This window comes from Agelaius phoeniceus, chromosome 6 (genome assembly GCF_051311805.1).
Source record: "Agelaius phoeniceus isolate bAgePho1 chromosome 6, bAgePho1.hap1, whole genome shotgun sequence".
Classification (NCBI taxonomy): Eukaryota; Metazoa; Chordata; class Aves; order Passeriformes; family Icteridae; genus Agelaius; species Agelaius phoeniceus.
Window position 1 is genome coordinate 12,656,604 of NC_135270.1, and position 21,356 is coordinate 12,677,959.

Sequence of the window (21,356 nt, forward strand, 5' to 3'; positions counted from 1 at the left end):
GCACTAGGACTGGGTTTTCAATGAACTGTGGCCAAGTTCGTGGTACCAACTAGAAACCACAGGAAATCTGGCAATGCAGACCTCATGCCAGACAAAACTGTTTAGTATCGGTCTTGAATGCTTTGATTTGTTCATCAATCAAACACAAGTGAAAATAGATTCACAGGAAGCTGATACTGAAGAGTTTCTGTGTAATAGTTTTTCTTACCTTAAAAGACTTATTTCTTTTGTGATGATGGAATTTTTAGTAGGAAAGTGTTGTTTATATACTCTGTGTGTATACTTCATTCTGCTCAATTTACTTACTGGAGAAGTTTTATTTGTGAAGTTTACTATCAGGTTGTGTGTGCAGTACCTCTATCTGTAAAATGTCTATTCATAGATTGACATTTTAAAATTCTCTGTTACCTGGTATTGGGAAGATGAGTGTGTGTGCACCTGAACTGAAGGAGGAACAGTGACAGGAGTAGGAAACAGCAGAGAAGTCTGAGCTGTAATTTGCTTTCTGCTATCACCCTCTATGAGCAGTAGCAAAGGAGTGTCTGGAACTAGAGTTAAGGTGAGATAAGCATAAACCCTATGAAAGCAGAATAGAATTTAGTGTTCCCTTTCACTAAATGAGCTGTATGTTATCAGAGAATAAGCTGAGTTGGAAGGGTCCCATGAGGAGGATGGAGTCCAACTCCTGGCCCTGCACAGGGCACCACAAAAGTCACACCAGGTGCTTGAGGGCATTGGCCAAATGCTTCTTGAGCTCTGTCAGGCTTGGTGCTGTGACCACTGCCCTGGGGAGCTGCTCCAGTGCCCAAAGACCTCTTGAATGAAGAACCTTTCCCAAATATCAAGCCTAAACTTCCCCTGACACAACTTCAGGCTATTTCATAGTTGATCATAGCAAAATCTGCTTTGACATTTTTGTTGTGAGTAGACAGGTTCAATTCTGGAGGTCTGGTTGATGCAGAATTATTGTCTGCAGTAACCACACTTCAAAAGAAACAATAAAAATATTTTTGTGTAGGGAGCAGATCCAAATTGGACTTCTGCTGCATTCAGCTTAAAACCATAGGAAAGAAGAAAAGTAAGATGAATTCCAGCTTTAGTGCCAGTGCCATTCTAAAGCTTGCTCAAATATGGACTCCCATGAGATGGGGAAAGTTTGAGTCAAACACTGCTGTAGGCTCACTCATGTTCCAAGTAAGAGAGCATGTGTGTTCAGATAATAGATTTTATACCCTGGCCTTGTTGTGAAGAAGATATTTCCATATGGGTACTATACCAAATTTACCCTTCTGTGTGTGGAATGCTTTCTGCTTGGCAAAAGGCCAAAACATTCCCTGCAAGGGAGAAGGGGCTGAAATTTTATCTGATCAGAGTGTTAATCTGTGTCCCTTAGGCTTATCTTGTGGCTGTTTCTGTGTTGCAAGGGCAATGCTGCATATGCCTTTTCAATGAGATCATTGCAAAATCAAATTGCTATTAAATTATTTTTTACTCACAGTTTTGAGCTGAGCTAAAGTAGGAGCACCAGTGCTAAAACTTTGAGTAGGAATGCTGGTGCTGGAGCAACATTCCAAATGCTGTCTGGATAAAATTAATGATTTCACACAAATATTTCAAGTTAAGGTTACATGTTTCAATATTGTTAAACATAAGTGGTAGCACATTATGGCACTGCAGCTAAACTGCAAACAAGAAATGGGACCCTATTCCTGCACACACTGGCTACTTGTTATTCCTGGACACATCCAGCTGACTGTAAGGATGTGGGATTACATTTTCTACCTGACATGTTTCTGAGGCTGTGCTCTCCTGTGCCCTCTCTGGCATTACAGATGTTCAGACTTGGATTGCAAGCAGAGAAGTGGGATTTGGGAAGCTAGGGAGCATTCTTCACAGGCCTGTGTGATGAGGGCAGTGCTTGTCTGACAGCCCCTGTGGGTCTCTCTCTCTCTCCAATCTGAGAACAAAGCAGTTCAGGCTGTAATGCTCCTCTGTGTCAGGTTTACTCCTGCTCTGTGGGCTGTGAAGAAAGATTGTTCCCTCAGCAGAACTCTCCAGCACAGTGAGTCTATTCAAGCCTGCATCTGGGAAGATAGTTAGTGCCTTCATTTATGAAATTCCTATCATAGAAGTGTGAGTTCTTTGCAACAGCGGCTGGCCTCTTGAGAAGGCTCCAACGTGTCATGTACACAGCTGCATGTAAATCATTTTCATAAAAGGAAAGAAGAGAAGCTCTTTCAAATCATCAAATACCATCTCCCAGCATGTGAAGGTTTAAAAGATATGTGATACATTCACAGTTTGTTTGTGGATTTGTTTCTGTTTGCCTCCTTCTAAACCCCTGCGGTTCCCTGCTGCCACTCTGGATGCAGCGTGCATGGGAACAGAGCTAGAGTTTCTGTGGCTGCTGCTGGGTTTTCTATCTCTGCTGGGAAAGGCTGCTGCTGCAGAAATCCTCAACAGAAACTCCACTGGCAGGAACCACTGTCCAGAGTGGTTTGGTGGCTGCAATCAGCTCCAGTGGGTGGATGGGGAGGTGTTTCCCTGCCTCCTCCTACAAGGAATGTTAAAACAGGTTTAAGTGTTTCCAGTTGTTTCTCTGGCTAGTGGTTGGAGGCCTGATGAAAGGTGATTTATAACACTTTTGCTTGTGGTAGTTTGTTGAAACTTTCCTTTCATGCAGATGGCAAAGGTCAGAGCTGTGGGAGCTGAACCCTTTCCTTGGGAAAAGCACCTCTGCTGATGGCTGTGGATACCTGTGGCTGAGCCATAGGTGGGAAGGCACTCTTCAACTCCCAATCAGCTTGTACTAGTAAGGGAAGAAATCTTATTTACATGGTTGTTATAAAGCCAGGGGATATCACTGAGGAGGACCATGATATCATGTAATTTTCAATACATCCAGTTCTTCATAATTTTATCTTATAAAAATGTCCTTTCTAGGAAGAAACAGTACCTTCTCTCTTGGATCTTACTGGCATTTTTTACATTTGTGAAGGGCAACTCTTGAAATGCCTTATGTTTCTTCCACTGGCTTTTCAGTGTAGAGTCACACTTTCCTTTTTTTTCTTTTTGGTTTTAGTGTGGAAGAGTGAAATTCCAGCAAGGCTGACTTAGTGAAAACTGAATTAGTGTTGATGGCTGGAGAGAAATGTAACTTGATCTTTTGTCTCCAGTGCTTGAATCAGGAACTGAAATAATTGTTCTAAGACTCTGGTCAAGCTGCCAGAAAATGGAGCAGTGCTTCTGCCAGATGGTCACCGCAGAAGTGCCAGACATTCCTTCCCTCTTTGAGCTTGCAAGTGTGTGTATTTGAGAAGGAAAATACACCCAGGCAGCAGGGAACTGAAATGCTTTTCTCCCTGAGATGCCTGCTGAGTGTGCAGGGCTGTGCTGTGGGCAGCACCCACAGGGATGTCAGGGTGTGGTGGCTGGTGAAGGGATGCAGGCAGAAAGGCTGGGGCACAGGAGATGTCTCTGTTGAGCAGTGGCATTAGTCACTCTGTCCCAGGGCTTGACAGACAATATGAGGTAAATCCACCAGAAATGGGGCTGCAGGGCCCATCATTCAGCAAGAGAAGCGAGTTCAGTGCCTGAAGGAATTGTGGCTCAGCAGTTGAGCCACCATCTCTTCACTGGAAGAGATGATGTTGCCTGTCAACTGCTGAGCCCAGATGTACTGGTTAATGATTGGTACCTTTAATTGAAACCATGGTGCACTACTACAGCCCTGTCTTGTAGGAGCTGCTGGTGCCATAAATCTTGCTTTTTCCATATTAGAAAGCTGTCTTCTTTGGAGATATTGAAGTGTCTTGGACTTTTTTTCTCCCTGCCCCTTTTTTGTTGCTAGAGCTACTATAATTTTCATTAACAAAGGGAATATGTAGTTTTCTGTGCTTAGTTTGTTATTATCATTCTGCTATATTGTCATTCTGCCAATATTCTTTCAGTCATTTCTCTTCTGTTTTTTCTCCAATCTCCCTTAGAACCAATTCTGTAAAGAAACTGCAGGAATCTGGGAACTGCAAGTCTCCTGCAATCACTGCAGGGGCTGTGTGTGTGGGAGGGAATGAGGCTTCTACCCATGAATCAGGGACTTAAAAACTTGAATATGGATTTGAGTTTGTGTATTGAATGAGCAGCTATGCACACCCTGAGCACTTCTCACTTTCATGAGTGCACCTGCTTTGCAGGACTGCAGCAATTTCTCTCTCTTTTTGTGAAGTCTTAAGTCAGTATTGTATATCCATTTTTCTTGAAGTATCTTCAGAAAAATTCCAAGTCTTCCACGAGGAAGATTTTAGCCATGGAATGAAAGCATTCTGGAGCATGAGGAAAGTTGGGCTGCTTTCTCTGGGGGACACAGAGTGTGTTCCCAGTGTGGAGGGGAAGAAGGGGGCTGTATTTCTCTTCTCACCTGGGGTTTCTTATTGCCCTTTCATATTTCTAAAAAATCTCTTCACTTTCTTGTTTCCCATTTATGTTTTTCCCATAGCATGTTAGCTATCCTTCACCTCACCTTTGCTCTACCAGTCTTGAACTCTTCTGATGTTTGTCTGGACCTTGCCCCTCCTCTCTGCTTCTTCTTTTGGATACATCCTCTGTTTCAGCAGCTAAGAGGGAGGTTGGGATTCACTCATTTTTCTGGTTCCATGCTTCTCTCTGATAATCCTTTATTTAGTTGTCTGAGGTGGGAACTTAGGCAGGGCATGGACACACCTTTCAGTCAGGCTGCTCACACGTCATTGCATTTTATCATATTGGGAGCACAGGGGACTTGGGTTTGTTTCTTTTGGCTTGGGACATATAGAGTTGGAAGGAGAGGGAGGTGGTAGCCAAGGTGTTCATAGACATGGAGGGAATCTGAATAAGAAAGCCAATGTGCATGAGAGAGCTGATCATTGCCTCAAATCGGGCCAGTTTTAAGCCTCTATCTCTGGTACAGCAGTGATATTTGGAGATTTGGATAGATTCCTGAGGTAGTAGGAAAAATAGGAGTACCTTGGAGAAAATGGGCCATTCAGCCAAATGCCAGAATGTGGGTGGTGGGCTTTAATCTCTGGCACTGAATTTGCAGATCTTGCCTCTAAACAGGTTTCCTAAGACTGGCTGAAATCCATGTCAGAGCTCCAACACAGCTCAGAGCTTCTGCATCCTGCAGATGTTGCTTTAAGTGCAAGAACATAATTTCTAAATGTAAACAGATACCTTCCTGAAAGGTTCCTGCACAAATCCCTAATACAAACAATGGACTTAGTTGCCATCCCATTTGTTGCTGCTAATGCCTGTGTCCAGGTTCACTTCTGGATGTACTTTGGATACAGGGGAATTAAGATCTTCTCTAGGGGAGTTAAAATCTTTTGTATGCCTTTCTACAGATTCCCTGGGTAACTGCCAAGAGCTAAAGAGACAGACCCAATGTTGTTCTCATAGCTTTGTACAAACCAAGACAACTTTGGCCAGTGTTTTCCACTTACATCCATGAGGTCTCCAGCCCATACATCATCCTCCCAGGGTGCTTTTATATCATCATATTGAGACAGTCCATGCAGATGAATATTTTCTTCACTGGAAGCATTAGCACTTCCAGCTTGGATATCATGGACAGGACCTGTTTCTGGGAGATAGTGACTGTTCTGAGCCAGTAACACACAGTGATCTAACCAGAAGGAGATTCATGGTATCACCACAGGTCAGCTCTTGGCCTTACTGAGGTATCCAAAGATGGTTGCCCTTCCTCTCATCATGTATCATTACAACACTTTGCAAGGCCTATAACTGCTAATAATTTTACAATTCTTACTCTAGCAGGGCTCTGAGAGGGAGCCACATATGCCTGACAGGAAGGGAGGTCTGCTGACAACTCTGGGCACAGCAGCTTGCTCTGTAGGATGGCTGTGACCCATGTTTTGCCTCAGATGATGCTCTAACAAATCAAAACCTACAGCAGTTGCAAAGCCAGGATGCTTCTCAGCTGTCTGGCAGACTTTGTCAGTCAGCCTCGGTGTGAGGAGGGTTCAGTCATGGGTGTCAGCTCAACTGGGAAGTTTCTTCTAAGACTTACTAAGACTTTTGTCTTTGTTCACTCTGTGAATTGCATTGGGATGTTTTTAGAGACTGGTCACACCCTGTGGGAAATACCAAAGGACATTTTCTCATCTCTCTCTATTTTCTCATTTATTGTATCCTTTGTGACACAAGAGATATTAATGAAAAAAATCTTTGTTCCTCAAAGCTACCCAACTCTCATTCCTTAGCAAATTTATAATTTGGTTTTTGTGTCACAAGAAGCAATTCATTATTGTGCAAATGGTATTGATGTCATTATTAGAGCATTATGACTTCACTGAGGAGTAAGCAGCAGGAACAGGTGAGCTCCTGAGACTGAAATGGTTGTTTTTATGCAAAAATCCTGAGAATGAAGGGAAAGAACAAAGGAAGAATAATACCAAAGAATTGTGATATATGTTGGGCATAGTTTCTATGTAGACCCTTTCTACCCTGGTATCTCAAATCAAGATATTTAAGCTTGAAACAATGTATTTTTTAAAACCCAAACCCTTTTTTTTAGTTTACAGAGGGAAAGACTAATTTGTGGTTCAATAACAGACATGTTTTCTGTTCATGCCTCCTTCTCTAAATGTCTTCTTCCTTGATTTTCATGTTGTTTTCCTTCCATTTGGAAGCTGTGATTGCCCTAGGATTGCTAAGGGTAATGGAGGAGTTTAGCCCTGGGTTCTTACCTAGTTCAGATATTAGGTTTGGACTGCAGTGTATTTCAAGTGAGGTCTGTTCTCTCCACCAGGTATTGCCCATTTTCAATTAAGGAGGGGGCGAAGAATAGCTTGGGAGAAGATAAATTAAGTAATAAGAAGATCAAGTAGGGTGAGGAAGACAGATAAAGACAGGGTGAGGAATGAACAAGAATATCAGAAAAGGGACAAACATTTTAGAAAAACAGGAAAGGAGGGTGAAGGGTGCATGGAGAGCTGTCTTTGCTTTAGGCAGACTGCCTGGGGGAGGTAACTTTCCCCTCCAGTAAGTGCTCTAACGTGTTTCCTTGTAGTACCAATTCAGTTCAGTGGGGACTGAACTGCTCAGAGGGTGGTTTGGGCATTGCAAGGGTCAATGGCAGCCAAGCTCACCACTCCTGCTGGTTATAGTAGGAAGTTTGTGCTAGAATTAAAGTTGCCACCTAGCTGTGAAAGCATAGCAGAGAGACTGGTCACTGACTTGGCTGAAAACAGGTTGTGCATTATAGGGAGGGAAATTTTGGATGAGACTGTGGAGTTAATCCCAGTCCAGAGAACAGGTATTACTGATGGAGTCTGGTAACAATGCTCTCAGGAGTCTCTGCAGGCACTCTCTCAAGGCAGGAATCTTTAAACATTTTATTAGGCTTTCCAGTTCATCAGAACTGACGTGGCTCTGTAAGGACATAATTATCTGTTTTACTGGAAGGGAGTAGGCAAATTGCCACAAAGCAGGCTGTAACTCCTAAACAAAAGTTCAGCTGTACTATACCTCTTGACATGTGGGCAAGCTCCCTCAAAGCACTCAGAAAAGCAAATTAATGTGTTAAGCTAACTTATTAATGGCTAAAGTCATTCTGTTGCAGCTACTGTTAAGAGAAAAATAAGTAGACACATCAATTATTATATTTATGAAAGTTTGTGTTTATTGTATTTTTTCAAAAACATGAGTTTGCTTTAGCTGCCTGTAGCTCTTCCCTGTTGTGACTTCCTGTTATGCCTCCAGGTCTCTGCCCTGTGGAGCAGACCAAAGGAGTAGTATTTTCCAATATTTTCCAGATCCTAGATCAGTGGAATTTCAAGAGGAAGGTAATCTGCATGAAAAACTCAATCAGAACTCAAGTAGATTACAAAGCATAGTGATAATGCCAGGAGAGGGCTTGGGAACCTACATTCAGAGGTTCCCTTCTCAAGTCATCAGACACCACATGTGAACTTTTCTTCTGGGTTCAATGATATTCACCTCTCCACAGAAGGAGAGGAAGGCATCTGTTCTTGGAATGTGCTAACTGATGGACACTGTGTATTAGAAAGCAGGAGGTTTTCTTGAAGCTATAAAGCAATTAAAATGTTCTGTGTTGCCTTGACTTTTCAGGGGCTTGCTCCAAGCCTCACTCCTCAACCCACTCCCATTCACAGCTTTTAGTGAAAAAACCAACTTCCACTTTGCAGTAGTGGGACTGAGAGTGGGTGCTTCCAAAGTGTTGGGATGCTTTAAGAAATTAAGAATAATTTTAAATTGCAGAGGGGAGGAGCAGAGGGTTTATCCTTCCCTTGCTAACACCTGTTAATGGAATTAGACATTCAGTGATGCTGTACTGTTCATTAGCCCACAGTGTGATGGCTTCCAGTGCCCCATTAAAGTCTCCAAGGTACAGTTTAATTTGAAAAGTGTAAGTATGCCATAAACAGGGGGGAAGATGGTCCATAAGGAATATTCTGTCATTGGAGCTTCTTGCAATGATAAAGATCTCTTAGGAAACATCTACTTGGTAGCAGCCCTTTTTTTAGTCAGGATGCTGAACCTTGCCTGGCACGAGCAGCAGATCCCATGTTGCCATCACCTAATTTCTCATATTTGCCTGTCATCTTTAGTTTTTGATCCTGATAAATGGTTTGTGGAAGTTTCAGGCAAAATTGATATGATGATTCTACCATTTGGGCTCATTAAATTGCCAGTTTGAGGGCTATCCTAGTCAAATTAGTGAAACCAGGTCTGGAGCAAAGCACAAATTATGGCTAAGTAAGGGTTTCAGAGGAATTCTTTACATTTACAAATAAAACAGAATTCTGCATTTTTAGAGCAGGTTTGTTAGACGGTTTATGAGGCAATGCAGAATTTGTGTGACATGATTATTTTTGGATTTGTTTTTAACAGTATGTCACAATACTTGAGAAATTTTGGTTTTCATTGCTTTGTGAAGAATAATTTGCAAATAGTGTAATGTGGAATGCTCTCACTCAAGCCCAAGGGATGTGATTCTGACCCTACAAAGGTTCAATAAACTTGCAGGCTGTCAGACTCATTTGAAGGCTATGAAATAACTTTCTATATAACAATAACATTTACTTTAGGTTTTCTCTCCCTAGTTTAGGTTTTTTCTCTTGTTTCTTTGTCTCTGTTTTATTTTTTCCCTTTATTTTTGGGATGCAGTGGTGCATGGGTGGGTGAGTTTTTTGGGGTGATAGAAGTCTTTTCTTATGGGCACCTCTGTAAATGACTGAACACTTTTCTGCCACGTTCACATTGTTTGCATTTTTTCTGCATATGCTGGGATGATACCAGCATCACCTGCTGTAAAATATTCATCCAAAATAAGCTTTAAAGGAAAATTGAAAAATAGAAAAGTCAGTTGATATCACCATATATATCATAGTCTCAGCGGCATGGGAAGGAGCACACTTATATCAGTAAATTTGACATATCTTGAGAAACTGTCTTTAGGAACTCAATTTATCTTTAGTGGAAAGCAAACCACTTTGTTCTACTTGACATTTAAGGAGGCTTTGAAATGTAACATTTAAATAATCCCTCCTTTTAAATGTTGATGATGATGATTTTTATCAAGCTTTGACATACTTTTCTTTCCTTCCCCTCCTCCCCCTTTTCCATTTTTGGGTTTCGGAAAAGTGGACTCTCAAAACCAGCAGCACAAAAGCACACTATATTTTTTTAATGTGTGAAATCAGTCTCCCATCTTTTTGAGGGTGTCTTCAGCTTATTTTTATGTTGAACAAAAAAGCAAGTCTTGGAAAATTAATGTTACACATGCATGCTAACAGCTACTGTTCCCTTACGCCGTGTTTATCTCTCTTATTTTTCTCACATTAAGTGTTAATAAGTGATTTAGATTGAACACAGTAAAAGTATTGAACTGGTGTGTGGAAAACATTAACAAAACTGCTTACTCTCTGTGGAATGTACAGTCCTAGAAAGCTTGGCCAGCATTAGCAGGCTGCCTTTTTTGTCCCAAGCAATCCCTTTTCCAGTCGGAACAGGCAGTTCTGTAACAGTCCTGTAATCTTGATAATGTAACGCTAACAATAACAATGAGACACTGGAGGAATTTAGGGAGCTTCAGTGTAGAAAAAATGTTACCAACCAGGGGGAAAAAGAATCTCTGCTTAATCTGGGAAAATTGATACAAGGCAGCAGAGAAGGACAAGTAGACCTGGAGTCTGTGGTCAGCATGATTTACTCTGCCTCTGGAGCTGCAGTCTGCAGATTTTCTGACTGTGTTTGTGGCAGAACTGCTTGGAATAAAGTGGTTTAGAGAATGTCCTTTGACTGTGATAGGTCAGTTAGTGTAGGGATTTTTGTGTGTTGTCAGCCCCCAGCTTGTTTTGCAGCATCACATTACAGCGCCTTCTCAAGCAGTCTGGACTTCCTGTGGGTTTGAGTAAACAAGAAGTTTCGTAACACTCCTTATTTTTGCATTAGCTGTGCTGTTAATGGTTGTAAAAGTTGGTAGCTCTGGTCAGACCCTGGGTGGCAGTGCTGTAAACCATGGTAGATATTTTAGTTTATAAACTGAGCAGCATCTTAGAAACCACCCAGACTGGTGCCAGCAGAGCCACAGAATCCTTCATAAATGACTCCTGTAGCATCAGGTGGAGTAAATACTGTTCCTTTTCTTTCTCAAGGGACTTTGCTGGCATTTTAGGAATCTTATCATGACATGAAAATACATTCCTCCCTCATTTTGCAAAATATTTCTCAAGGGATTACAATGACAGAAAAAATGGCCACTAAGAGCTGTACTTTACACTGGGATACAGTCAATGGAGGGGCTAATGATATCCCAATTATATTAGGGATTCCTGCTTTTGCATCCCTTGGACGGCATCCTGGCCTTTACCCATATCATCATGTTCTCCCTTCAGTCACAGCATGACATTGCTGTTAAGACAGCAGAATGAAGGTAAAATAAATCATGGTACTGGGCTGTTTCTTTGCCAGTGAGCAGCAATGTCACAGAAGTGAGACCCATCTTTTGGGCACACAACTTTATACACAGGGCTGAAATTAAATTCACTGCTTTTGGGATTACCAAATAGTTAAAAAAACAACTAGGAATTGATAAAGATTCTTTATATTACCTGAGGTTTTAAAAGTGTCCTAAGACAGCTTTACTTAAAGAATCCTGAGGCCAACAGAGAAAACTGCTTGTGATATTTTCATATCACAAGCAGATTTGAAAATTATATTCAAAAATCCATCATTGAATAATTTTCACTGTTAGAAAATATTTCCATAATAGAGTTGCACTTTAAAGGTGAGAAAGCTTTTTTTATTCCTTGGGATAGCTGTGGTGCGGTCAAACATCCAGTCACAGCTATGGTGTTTGCAAGTATCACACAGTGCTGTTGCTGGGATCTCCACATACTCTGATGGATGGAAGAACCACACCAAACCTGTGAACTTGATATCAAGCTTGTTCATCAGACAGGCCAGCACCTGAAGCACACACCTACTTCTCATAAGTTACTTCCATTTATAGCACTGGGCTGCGATAAACTTGGCTGTGGATGTGCAATAGCAGCAGTAGAGGGTTTCGTTTTTCAGGATCATCACTACACTGATTGCATTTTATAGAGTGGAAAGCAACCTGGAGTTGTGCCTTTACACAGAATAGTAGCTCAAGGAGTTAATTGTCATTTGGGCTTGCTGAAGCTTAATTGACTTTTCTTCTCACAGATATCCACATTTCTAGAAAGCAGAAATGACCATGACTGCCAACAAGAACAGCAGTGTCAGCAGCAGAGCTGGAGGGAGTAAAGTGCCTCAGGACACTCTGGATAGGTAAGTGGAGAACTGCAGGATTTGTAGATTTTGAGTAAGGTCTGTCTGTGTTTGGAACAAGATGTCTGTTCAAGGCTAAGCAACCTCTGTTCTGACAGAAAGAGAGCTTTGCTGGGCTGAGGGAAGTTTTTTGTAGGGAGTGGAGGACCCAAGGTGTGAAGAAAGGTTTCTTATTGAGCAATTGCTGCTCATGGGCTGGTTATGATGGGAGTGATTGCAAGGAAGGACCTGTGTGGAAGGTGCTGTGCTGATCTCAGAAATTTTGGGCTGAATTCCTCAGTCATGTGATTGCATGCCAGCTCTCCTGCACTGCCAATGTCCAGTTGGTGTTTTGTGTTGGTTTGTGTCACATTTCCTCTGCTGTTTCTGCCTTCACAAACCATGGTCAGACCATCTCCTGTTGCAGGTCAGGCAGTGGGTGGGAAAGGGCTGAATGTAAAGTATAGAGCTCATCTCTGTTGCTTTGCTTATTTGTCCTTTCTGTAGCATTAAAATAATTTGCAAAGTAGATTACCTCTGTAATTCACAGTTAGGGGAAAGGCTACACTTTTAAAAATGTGCAGTCAAAGAAAGATGCAGACAACCAGCATAACATCTTAGCATAACATCCATTCTGTTTTTTTTTTTTTTTAATTAGGTGTATTATGCTGTGGTAGAGCTCAGCAGTGATGGGCTCCATATCCTTGTACACTTGCCAGTTTGTGTGTTTGCCATCTCCTAGTACAAAATAGTAAAAAGATAAAATAATGAGGGCCGGGGGGCTTAAGGAATTTCTAGAGAGATATTAATACATAGACATTAATAACAGTTCCCTAATGATTTCTGGAGCTCTCAAGTTGTTTATTGTCCTTCCACCAGTGCAGACAGATTGGTGCTGGGAACTTGGGTCTAGACTTCAGCAAAATTTGGACAAGTCTCTTATTTCAAAATAATTTCCATTCTGAATAGCTTAGAAAGTACTGTGGGATACTAAGTTATTGGATAGTAACTGTCAAATAAACTGTCTTTCCTTATCATCATCATCTGTTTCAATTAGAATTTTTCAGGAAGAGATTTTTCTAAGTACAAGTAAGAGCCTGAAGCTAAGGACAATCTTTAGGTGCACTTGCTCAACAAGGGATGAGATGACTAGGCGGTCATGCACCATTTCTCCATCCATTATTTTGCCTTATGTAATCTTCACCTGTCTCTGAGAAACCCTGCAAGAGGATGTTATCTGAGCCAACCATGAGCATTCTTCCTTTGAGTCAGACTGAAAATCAATGTTGGAAGTGCGGGCATTGTAAAAGTTTAAAGCTTGCAAAACTTATTGTAAACATGTTCAAAGATTCACTTAAACTGAACAGTCTCTGTCTCTATGGTGGGATTTGACTGGGCATTTGGAAACCTGCAAATGCACTTTATAATCTGTGATAGCAGTTTCAGTTAGTGCTGATACTGGCATAACACAGGTGTAGCAGTCTCTTGGTTGCTAAGATATATTTTCAAGAGTTATTTTCTTGTCAGTCTTAGTTTTGGTGGGGTTTATTGTTTCAAGATTGTTCAGTTGATGGTCTTAAAGGTATTTTCCAACATCAATGATTCTGTGATTCTAAGATGCAAGGTGTGATTGAGGGATATGGTGACATCAGCTGGTTCAACATTTTGTGATTGCTTATAGGTCAGAAGCAAAGGTCAGTAAAGTCTCTGGAAGTCCTTCTAATTACTTTGGCTGTGATTCAGAACTCTATAGATCACAGATTTAAATTTTAATAATAAAAATCCTCAGTGGAAAGAAGGTGCCTCCACATAAACATCCATCCAGCTGCATGCTTTGCAGGCATTAAGATTCTTGCAGTAACTAAAATTCCCTTGGTCCTCACCAGAGTGGGAATTAACTGTCATGAATCACCAGAGCCATTTTTCCACCAGAGTCGTTTGAATGGCACTTCAGAAAATGAGGGAAAGACAGAGAACAGAGCAAGGACATTATTGGGGAAGATAACTGTGAATTTCACCTGAGAATCTGGCTGTGGGATTCATGGGTTTCTGCTGTGAGCACAGGAGGGGAAAAAGAACTCTTGGATCTGAAGAAAGTGAAGTGCTTTAAATAAAACCACTAATGCATTTTTTAAAAGTTACCTGAAATTCATTCACCACTTGTTAAAAACTGAGATTTTTTTTGTGTGTTAGGAGAGAAAACTTGACTGTGCTCTGAATGGGAAAATTGTAGAATGATGACAAGGGTGGTTGAAGGTAGGAAACATTTTCACTACAAGACAAGAGTAGATTTATTGTGACTCTTCATCCTAGAAGGGAAAAGATTGAAGGGAAAGAGGAGTATCTGAAATGATATATGGAACAGAGACGATAAATAGGGAAAAATACTCTTTCCATTTAAGAACTAACACAAATCCAATGAAACCAGAAGACAACAGGTCAAGAATCAGTTGAAAAGAAGGCATTTTTCAGCAGCATGTTTTTAAACCATTAAACTTACTCTTATGTGATGCTGCAATCAGACAAATCCATGGAAGAAAAAAATCTTCCAAAGCCTTTTAGTCACAGAAATAAAATCTCTGAATCAACAGACTTAAGCTGGTTAAGTTGTGCTGCACATTCTTATTCTCTTCTCCAGGCACCTGCTAACTCTCATGGTCAGTGACTGAACCTTGGACCAGGAATGCTTTTCTGGTCCAAGCCAGAGGGAACATTCTGATGTTGTTTGGAACAAGAGTCAGTTACAGGAAGCAAATTGGAGAAATTGCAGAAGGGTTGTTATGCTTACAAAAGGAGACTCTGGCTTTCAGTGAGCTTCCAGAGTACAACTTTAATCCTTCCTTGTGAGTCACTGAGGTGAATGCCAAGGAATGGAAAGATAGGAAAGCACCTTGGGTGTAGCTGGAAGTGACTTCTTAGCAATTCTGGTAGGAAGCAGCTCTAGGAAATCTTCTTAATCCTTCAGCAGGGGACAAAGGAGCCCATGGCATGATTGCAGCTGGTGCACTACCATGACCTTGTTGCATCAAATGAGTTTGATTTCACCATAGTTATGAGGATCAGTGTAACTCTGAGGAAACCTTAGGAGAAGAGAAGTCACAGGAAGGCATAGTGGTGTTTGTAGCTCTCTCTCCTTACAATGTGGCTTGCTTTTCCTCAGCAAATGATTTAATTTTTATCTGGAGTATTTGGGTTTTGTCAGAAACTCTATTATTTGTATTTGTCCAAAACTTGTGTTTTTTCCAGTGCAATCAAAGGTTCATGTAGAAATGGCACTACTGTCTTTGAGTTAATACAGTACAGTGTAGAGGTGATTTTTAAAACAGGCCAATAATTATGTCTATGAAGTCATAGTCTATGAAGTCATGCTCTAGATAGAAAAATGCAGCTTTCAAACTTGTAGGCTGTGTAGTATAACAGATACAAAAAGTAAAAAAAATCCTGAACAAAAGATTTACATATTAATATATCATTATATCTTAAAATTGCAGCTCAGTTTGAGATGCTAGATGCAACAAGGACCAGTCCAGACCTGAAAAATATTTAGAGTTGCGTGGCTACATAACTTCTGTAAATAATTCTTAATGTCTTTGGCTAATATGCCATCTCTTAACTCTGCATCTCAAGGCATTTTATACCCTTGAGCCTTCTCAAATGCTGCACATTTGTGTAGCATGTGACTGAAGCATAGGGAGGGTTCGTTTAGAGAGGACCCCATTGATTCAGTTTTTTATCTGAGTTTATTGTCTGAGGCATAAATAACATCAGATTTTGAAGATACAGACTTCTTCCAGTGTATTTGTAAATGGCAGAATTTCTCTTTGCCTGTAAAATTTTCTGTGGTGCTAGGTGTCCTTATGTATGGGTCCCAACTTGGAGAACAGAAGAGGGCTTTGGAAAGCTCAAAAACATTTTACAAAAACAATTGCAGTGAACAAAAATTAAGTTTGCTGCAGATAAATGTTTTACTAGCATGGTGACTTTGGTAGAATATATAGAGGGACTGCTGTGATGAGCAAGAGCAAACATTCAAACAAACTTTCAAATGTAGTGTCTCTGAGTTTGATTTGGGAAGATAGCCAAGGCAGAAACCAACCCTGATTCCAGTTGTGGAAAAGGACTATGTCTGAGGAAAACTGTTCTCAGAGGCTGTGTGTCCAAGGAAAGCTGTGCCACTGGAATCACAGGTGTTTTGTCACAGTCCGGATTTTGTGACGTGGACTGTTGTCTTTCCACCCAAGCTCCACAGGAAAGGTGGTGTCCTCACCAGAGGATGTTGGTGGAGGATGTTCTCCAGCTGAGCAATCATGATTATTGGCACAATTAACTGGGGGTGCTGATGTCAGGGGATGCTATAGCAAGACACCAGAGATTTGTGCAAAGAAATGATTACATCTGCAATTTGCCGCAAGCGCCAAGTTACAAAGTGTCTATTCAAATAAGGCTCATAAAACTTCTTTCTAAATACTTTTAGTTGAATCTTTGGACCAAATACACTCTTACTTAGTTAAAACTGAAATCTGATATCATGAGTTGGATCTCGCTTGGGAAGAACTGAGCTGAGTACCACCAACCTCTAAATATAGGCTTTGGTTTTTATCTCTCAGCATCATGTGAGGACATTAATGATGTCACTGAGAGTTTGTCACCCCCATTAGCCTAACCTGCTGAGATATGTTTGCACTGGCTTTGTGGCTCAGAACTTTTTCCTTCTCCAGAATTTAAGTTAATAGGACAGAAATTTAATTGGTGGAGCTACCTGACCTCCAGTGAAGGCAATAGAGAAGCACCACAGAGTCTGGACTAATGTAACTACAGACACCCCAGGAATGTTTCAGGTGGATTGCTTATAATGCTTTAAGTATCAAATAAAAGAATGACTTAGATTTCTTAACCAAGTAAGCCCATGGGTTGGTTACTAGAAATATTGTTTTGGGTTGGTTTCCTGTCTCCACCATGTACACAGGTTCATGCTCAGCCATTTCACATGCATGTCAAGGTCCTATGTTTTATTACTGCATTTCTCTCAAGGCAGAAACAATCCTCGAAAAGTCTTAGAAACTAAGAAAACTTCTAGAAAAATCTTAGTTGAAGGAAGACTTTGTGCCTGTGCTTCAGCCTTAAAATCCTGAGCTGTGTGATCACTTCCAAAATCAGTCATACTCAAGCCAAGCTCATTCAGTTTTATATTAAATGTATTTATTTATTTTAAAGTGAAATTAATTCTTGGTCCACATTACTAAATCCAACTAAAATACTTTGTTTCCCTTGAAAGGATTATGTGGTTATGGGCTGGGCACAAGTCTAGAAATATTTTGCCTTAGGAATTGACACCTCCAGAATTCTTAAATAAAAGAATGTGTAGATACATCCAGTGCTGGAGTTAAGCAGTGCTCTGCTGTCAGTGCTTGAGTGGGGCTGGCAGTTTTTTTGCTCTGCTGGCTTGTCCTCAGAGTGCTTTATTCTCTTCCCTTTTTACAGTAAATTTTTCATTTCCAAGGTAGTCGCATGTCTTGAGGAAAACTCACCTGTTTAGGGAGAAGAGTCATCTTCAGAGAGGCAATGCCTGTGCAGGACTTGGCTCTCATTTAGAGACATCCCTTCATGGATGCAAATGTAGGGCCTTTTGTTTGTGTTATCAGATATGTAACAATATGCCTTTAATTCTTATTCATTCAATTATTCTGCTATTCCTAATTCAAGGAAAAAAAAAGGCAAATTAACCAGTGCTCCTCAGCTCTGTGTTGGACTGTAGGGACTGCCCAAATTTGTCAGGTCATTCATGCAGATGTGATCCAGTCTGCCTGCACTGACAATGAATTATCCTGTGACTAATGCAGAAGAGCTGTGTTCGCATCCAGGGTGGATGACTCCAGGGGCAGGAAGGGGAGGACAACCCTGAACAACTCCCTCATCATCAGTTACAGAGCCTTGGGAGGGAGATAACTCTGCATCCACCACAGTGGAGCCCTGGTCCTACTGTAAAAAAATTATTACCAGTAAGATAAACAAAATGTAATTAATTGCATTCATGTATTTCCCATGAATAGAAATTTAAAGACTATGAGATTTATTTTTTTTACATACCCTTGGATTTCTGATTGGAGAGCATTGTGAAGACTGTAATAACTTGCAAATCAAAAGATGCATTTTCAGCTCTCTGGGTTACTCTAAAGCAATGAGGTTTTGATCTTATTTGAAATCCTAATGCGTGCAATTTTCCCACTAATTTTTTGTGTGATTGCCATTGTCTTAGCACATTTATGGTAAAGTATTTTCTCATCTCTTACTCTTTCCTTGCTTAGCATGTGGAAGTATTGCTGTGAGTGATAGAAAGGCTGCTTGTTTCCCTTGTGGATGGCTGTATTTCAATTACAGGTGAAAGGCTCCATTTTAATTAAAGGTGAAATGTGCTCTCTGCCTGGGCTTACACTTAGTACACAGGAGCAGGGAAAGCAGTAGGTCTAGAAGTGGTTGCTGGCTCTTTACAACTTTTGACATTTGTGCATGGTTTGGAAGGTTAGTGGATGCTGTTTTGTGCATATTTGGGCATGCAAGTTTTATCTGAGGGCTCTGAGGAGGAAGGAGTGAGAGCAGCTTGAAAAAGAGAGTCAGTTATGTATGCCTAAAGCAGGAAGCCAAGGCTTTTCTACATTTTTATTTTAAAATAAAAAATTCTGTTGCCCCATCAGTTTTGGGGTGGCCTGGACTAAAACATGTCCCAGTTTTTCCAGCCAGAGCAGCCATCAGGGACTTTGTTAGAGCAAGAGGCCAGTGGTGTGAGTTAAGCTCACATGGTCTCAGCACGTCCCAGCCTCTCCCCACTGCCTGGGCTGGGACCTCTCCCTCTGCTGTGGGAGATCTCCTGGCAGCTGAGCAGGGCTCAAGGCAATGAGGCACTCCACACTGAACTGCTGAGATGGATTTTCCTGCCAAAAGTATTTGCCTACTGCTCAGAAGTACTAGTGAGAACATTCATGAGCTCTTTATGAATTTGTGAGAGAGAAAAAAACAAATCTCCTGTAGAAAATGTTTGTTAATTCAGAAGAGAACCAAGTTTTAATATTTTGACAATGAGCTTGAGAACAGGAAGAATAGTGATTTAATAAAATTCTAAGACTAAGCAATGTGCTCAGTTATTGGAGATGTGATGAAACACAGCTTTGAAAAATTTTGTTTAAACCACTGAGATTTAGAAAACCATACAAACAAACTTCAGCCAAATAATGATGAAAACGGAATAACTGATATGAAATCTATTAGCAAATACTGTACCCTTTCCTTTACAAGCAGAAACAGCCTGAAACATGCAGCTGACAAATTTTCAGCAGCTCCATTCCCAGCAGTGCAGAGTTTCATTTGGTTCAGAGGGGAATAAGAGCTGTTGTTTACCCTGTGAGACTGGAGGTGCATTTGGGACATGAAGCTCTGGCAGCACAGCTCTGAACTGGGCCATGGGAGGTGGGAGGGCCATCAGGAACAGAAACATTTGCAGTGGGAAGGAGTCACAGTGCTGGTTCAGATGACCCTGAGGCTGGGAAGGGTTTGAATACAGGCTTTGACTGTCCTGCTGATTTCCGATGGTCGGGGCGCAATGTTCCCCTCCCTCGCTGGGCACTGACCCCGGCCTGGCAGAGCTGAGCCTGCTGCAACCTCTGCAAGTGCCTCAGCAGGGCTGCAGAAACACTCTGATGAGCACAGTGCTCTACAGACACGAGAGGAATGGTTTGTGAGATGGGGTAACAGCTGCTAGGTAGATCACGAGATAGAATTAGAGAAATGCACCCACTTCTGGATACATCCTTTGGGCTTCCTCAAAACAGTGGGGAATTTTGCTATTCCTTTTCTATTGCTGGCTGCTTTGTTTCACTTTAATTTTAAAAGTCCATTCAGGAAGAATGCACTTGTCAGTCAAACAAATGACTTTTTCTTAGATGGAAATGTTACCAGTATCTCCCTCCCATTTGCATAGGTTCCTAGGAAAACACCCCAACAAACCCTAAAATTTTGATTTGATTTTGCTTCATAAAGCTTCAGATCAAGTTGACTTTGTTATTACTTAAGAGGCTACAGGAATATTGTGAATTCCTTGTATAAGTTAATTCTCATGTCACTTGGAATTCTTTGTTTTTATATGAAGAAACTCATACCTTATCATTAAAATTACCTTTTCTATTAAGGTTTATATTTGTCAAAACCACTGGAAACTAAAAAAAAAAATTAGAAAGAGAAACTAACAAGTCTTATAAAAAGAGTTCTAGGCGAGAGGGTACACTAAAGAAGCATTTTAAATGCAACTATTGCAGTATGAAGACTACTTAGATTTCATCCTTATTTGCATCCTTAGACTGCAATCCTTATTTGTTTAATCACTATATTTTCAATAAGGTACTCAGGGGTACTAAGATCTGAAATAAACTTAGATAATTTTACGGGAAATTATTACAAGAGCTTGATTTTGGAAATGTTTCTGATATCTTTCTAGTGCTTTTACTGCACTGAACTGTAGTGAATAGAAGCAATGAGGAAGACACATGTAAAACACCCACAGGAGTCCCCACCTGTGCAGTATCAGAGAATCAGCACAAGTTTTTTGTGAATTTGTTTTTTGGGTGACCATAAGAGGTGAGACTGAAGTCCTCAGGGAATAGGGCATAGTAGTCATGTGCATAACATTTTTACATTATAATGCTAATATTTCAGTTTTACTGGAATGAAACTCTATTGCTCTCTGGGCCAGGAGGATGCTGACAATCTCACTGAAAAGACCATCAAAGATGCCAGTGATGAGCATTGCAAATGATTTTTCATGTTCTGTGAATATCTGTCCATTTAGGAGCTAAGACACTCATCTCTTTACACTTGAGCTCTTGAAAAGCCACGAGTGTGGGAGAACAATTTCCTTCTGTGCCCTGATCAGTCTGGATTTGAATCAGTGGCTTAGAAATGAAAGGGTCTGTGTTGTCTTACCAGTTTCCTACACTGTTTGGTTATCCTAAAAAGATATTTTCCACTTGTACAGAGCACAACATTAAAAGAAGACATAGCAGAATTTTTGAAGATTGAATTTGAAAGGAAGATCTGAATGTAATAAGGTAGATAATATGTTTCTCCCCTGACTGGAAAAAAAAAAAACCAAAACCCAAAAACATTTGCCTGGGAAAACAAAGCAAGAAGTGCACAGACCTAGCACCCTCACAGGCTTCATCCTCTAAATAACATAGCCACTATTCATCAGGCAATATTGTGTGATGAAACTGGGAATTAGCTCAGTGATGAAACTGGGAATTAGTTCAGTGCTTGATTCAGTCTCCACACTGAGCATCACCTTCAGTCCTCAAATTTGAGGAACAAACATTGACAGTAAATGGTCTTTACAAGCAAAAAAAGCTGTAAACATTTTTCTTCAAGCAGGAAAACAGGGCCTAATGGAAATACACAGCTGGCATCCATGCTATTAAAATATATAGCTGCAAAAATGCCCAATGTTCCTGGGAGACTTTTGAATTGTGACTTTTGTCGCAATTCCCATTATGCACCCT

The 21,356-nt window shown here is 40.8% G+C and overlaps 1 protein-coding gene across 7 annotated transcripts in view; it reads left to right on the forward strand.

Moving 5' to 3' along the window:
* Window positions 1–21,356, forward strand: part of DENND2B (DENN domain containing 2B) — a 153,869-nt gene that overhangs the window by 54,339 nt on the left and 78,174 nt on the right. For all 7 annotated transcript variants that reach the window (XM_077179835.1, XM_077179836.1, XM_077179837.1 and 4 more), the window contains one exon: window positions 11,731–11,835. In XM_077179835.1, the coding sequence (XP_077035950.1) occupies window positions 11,756–11,835 (80 nt within the window). In that variant the 5' untranslated portion in view covers window positions 11,731–11,755. The remainder of the gene's footprint in view (window positions 1–11,730; window positions 11,836–21,356) is intronic.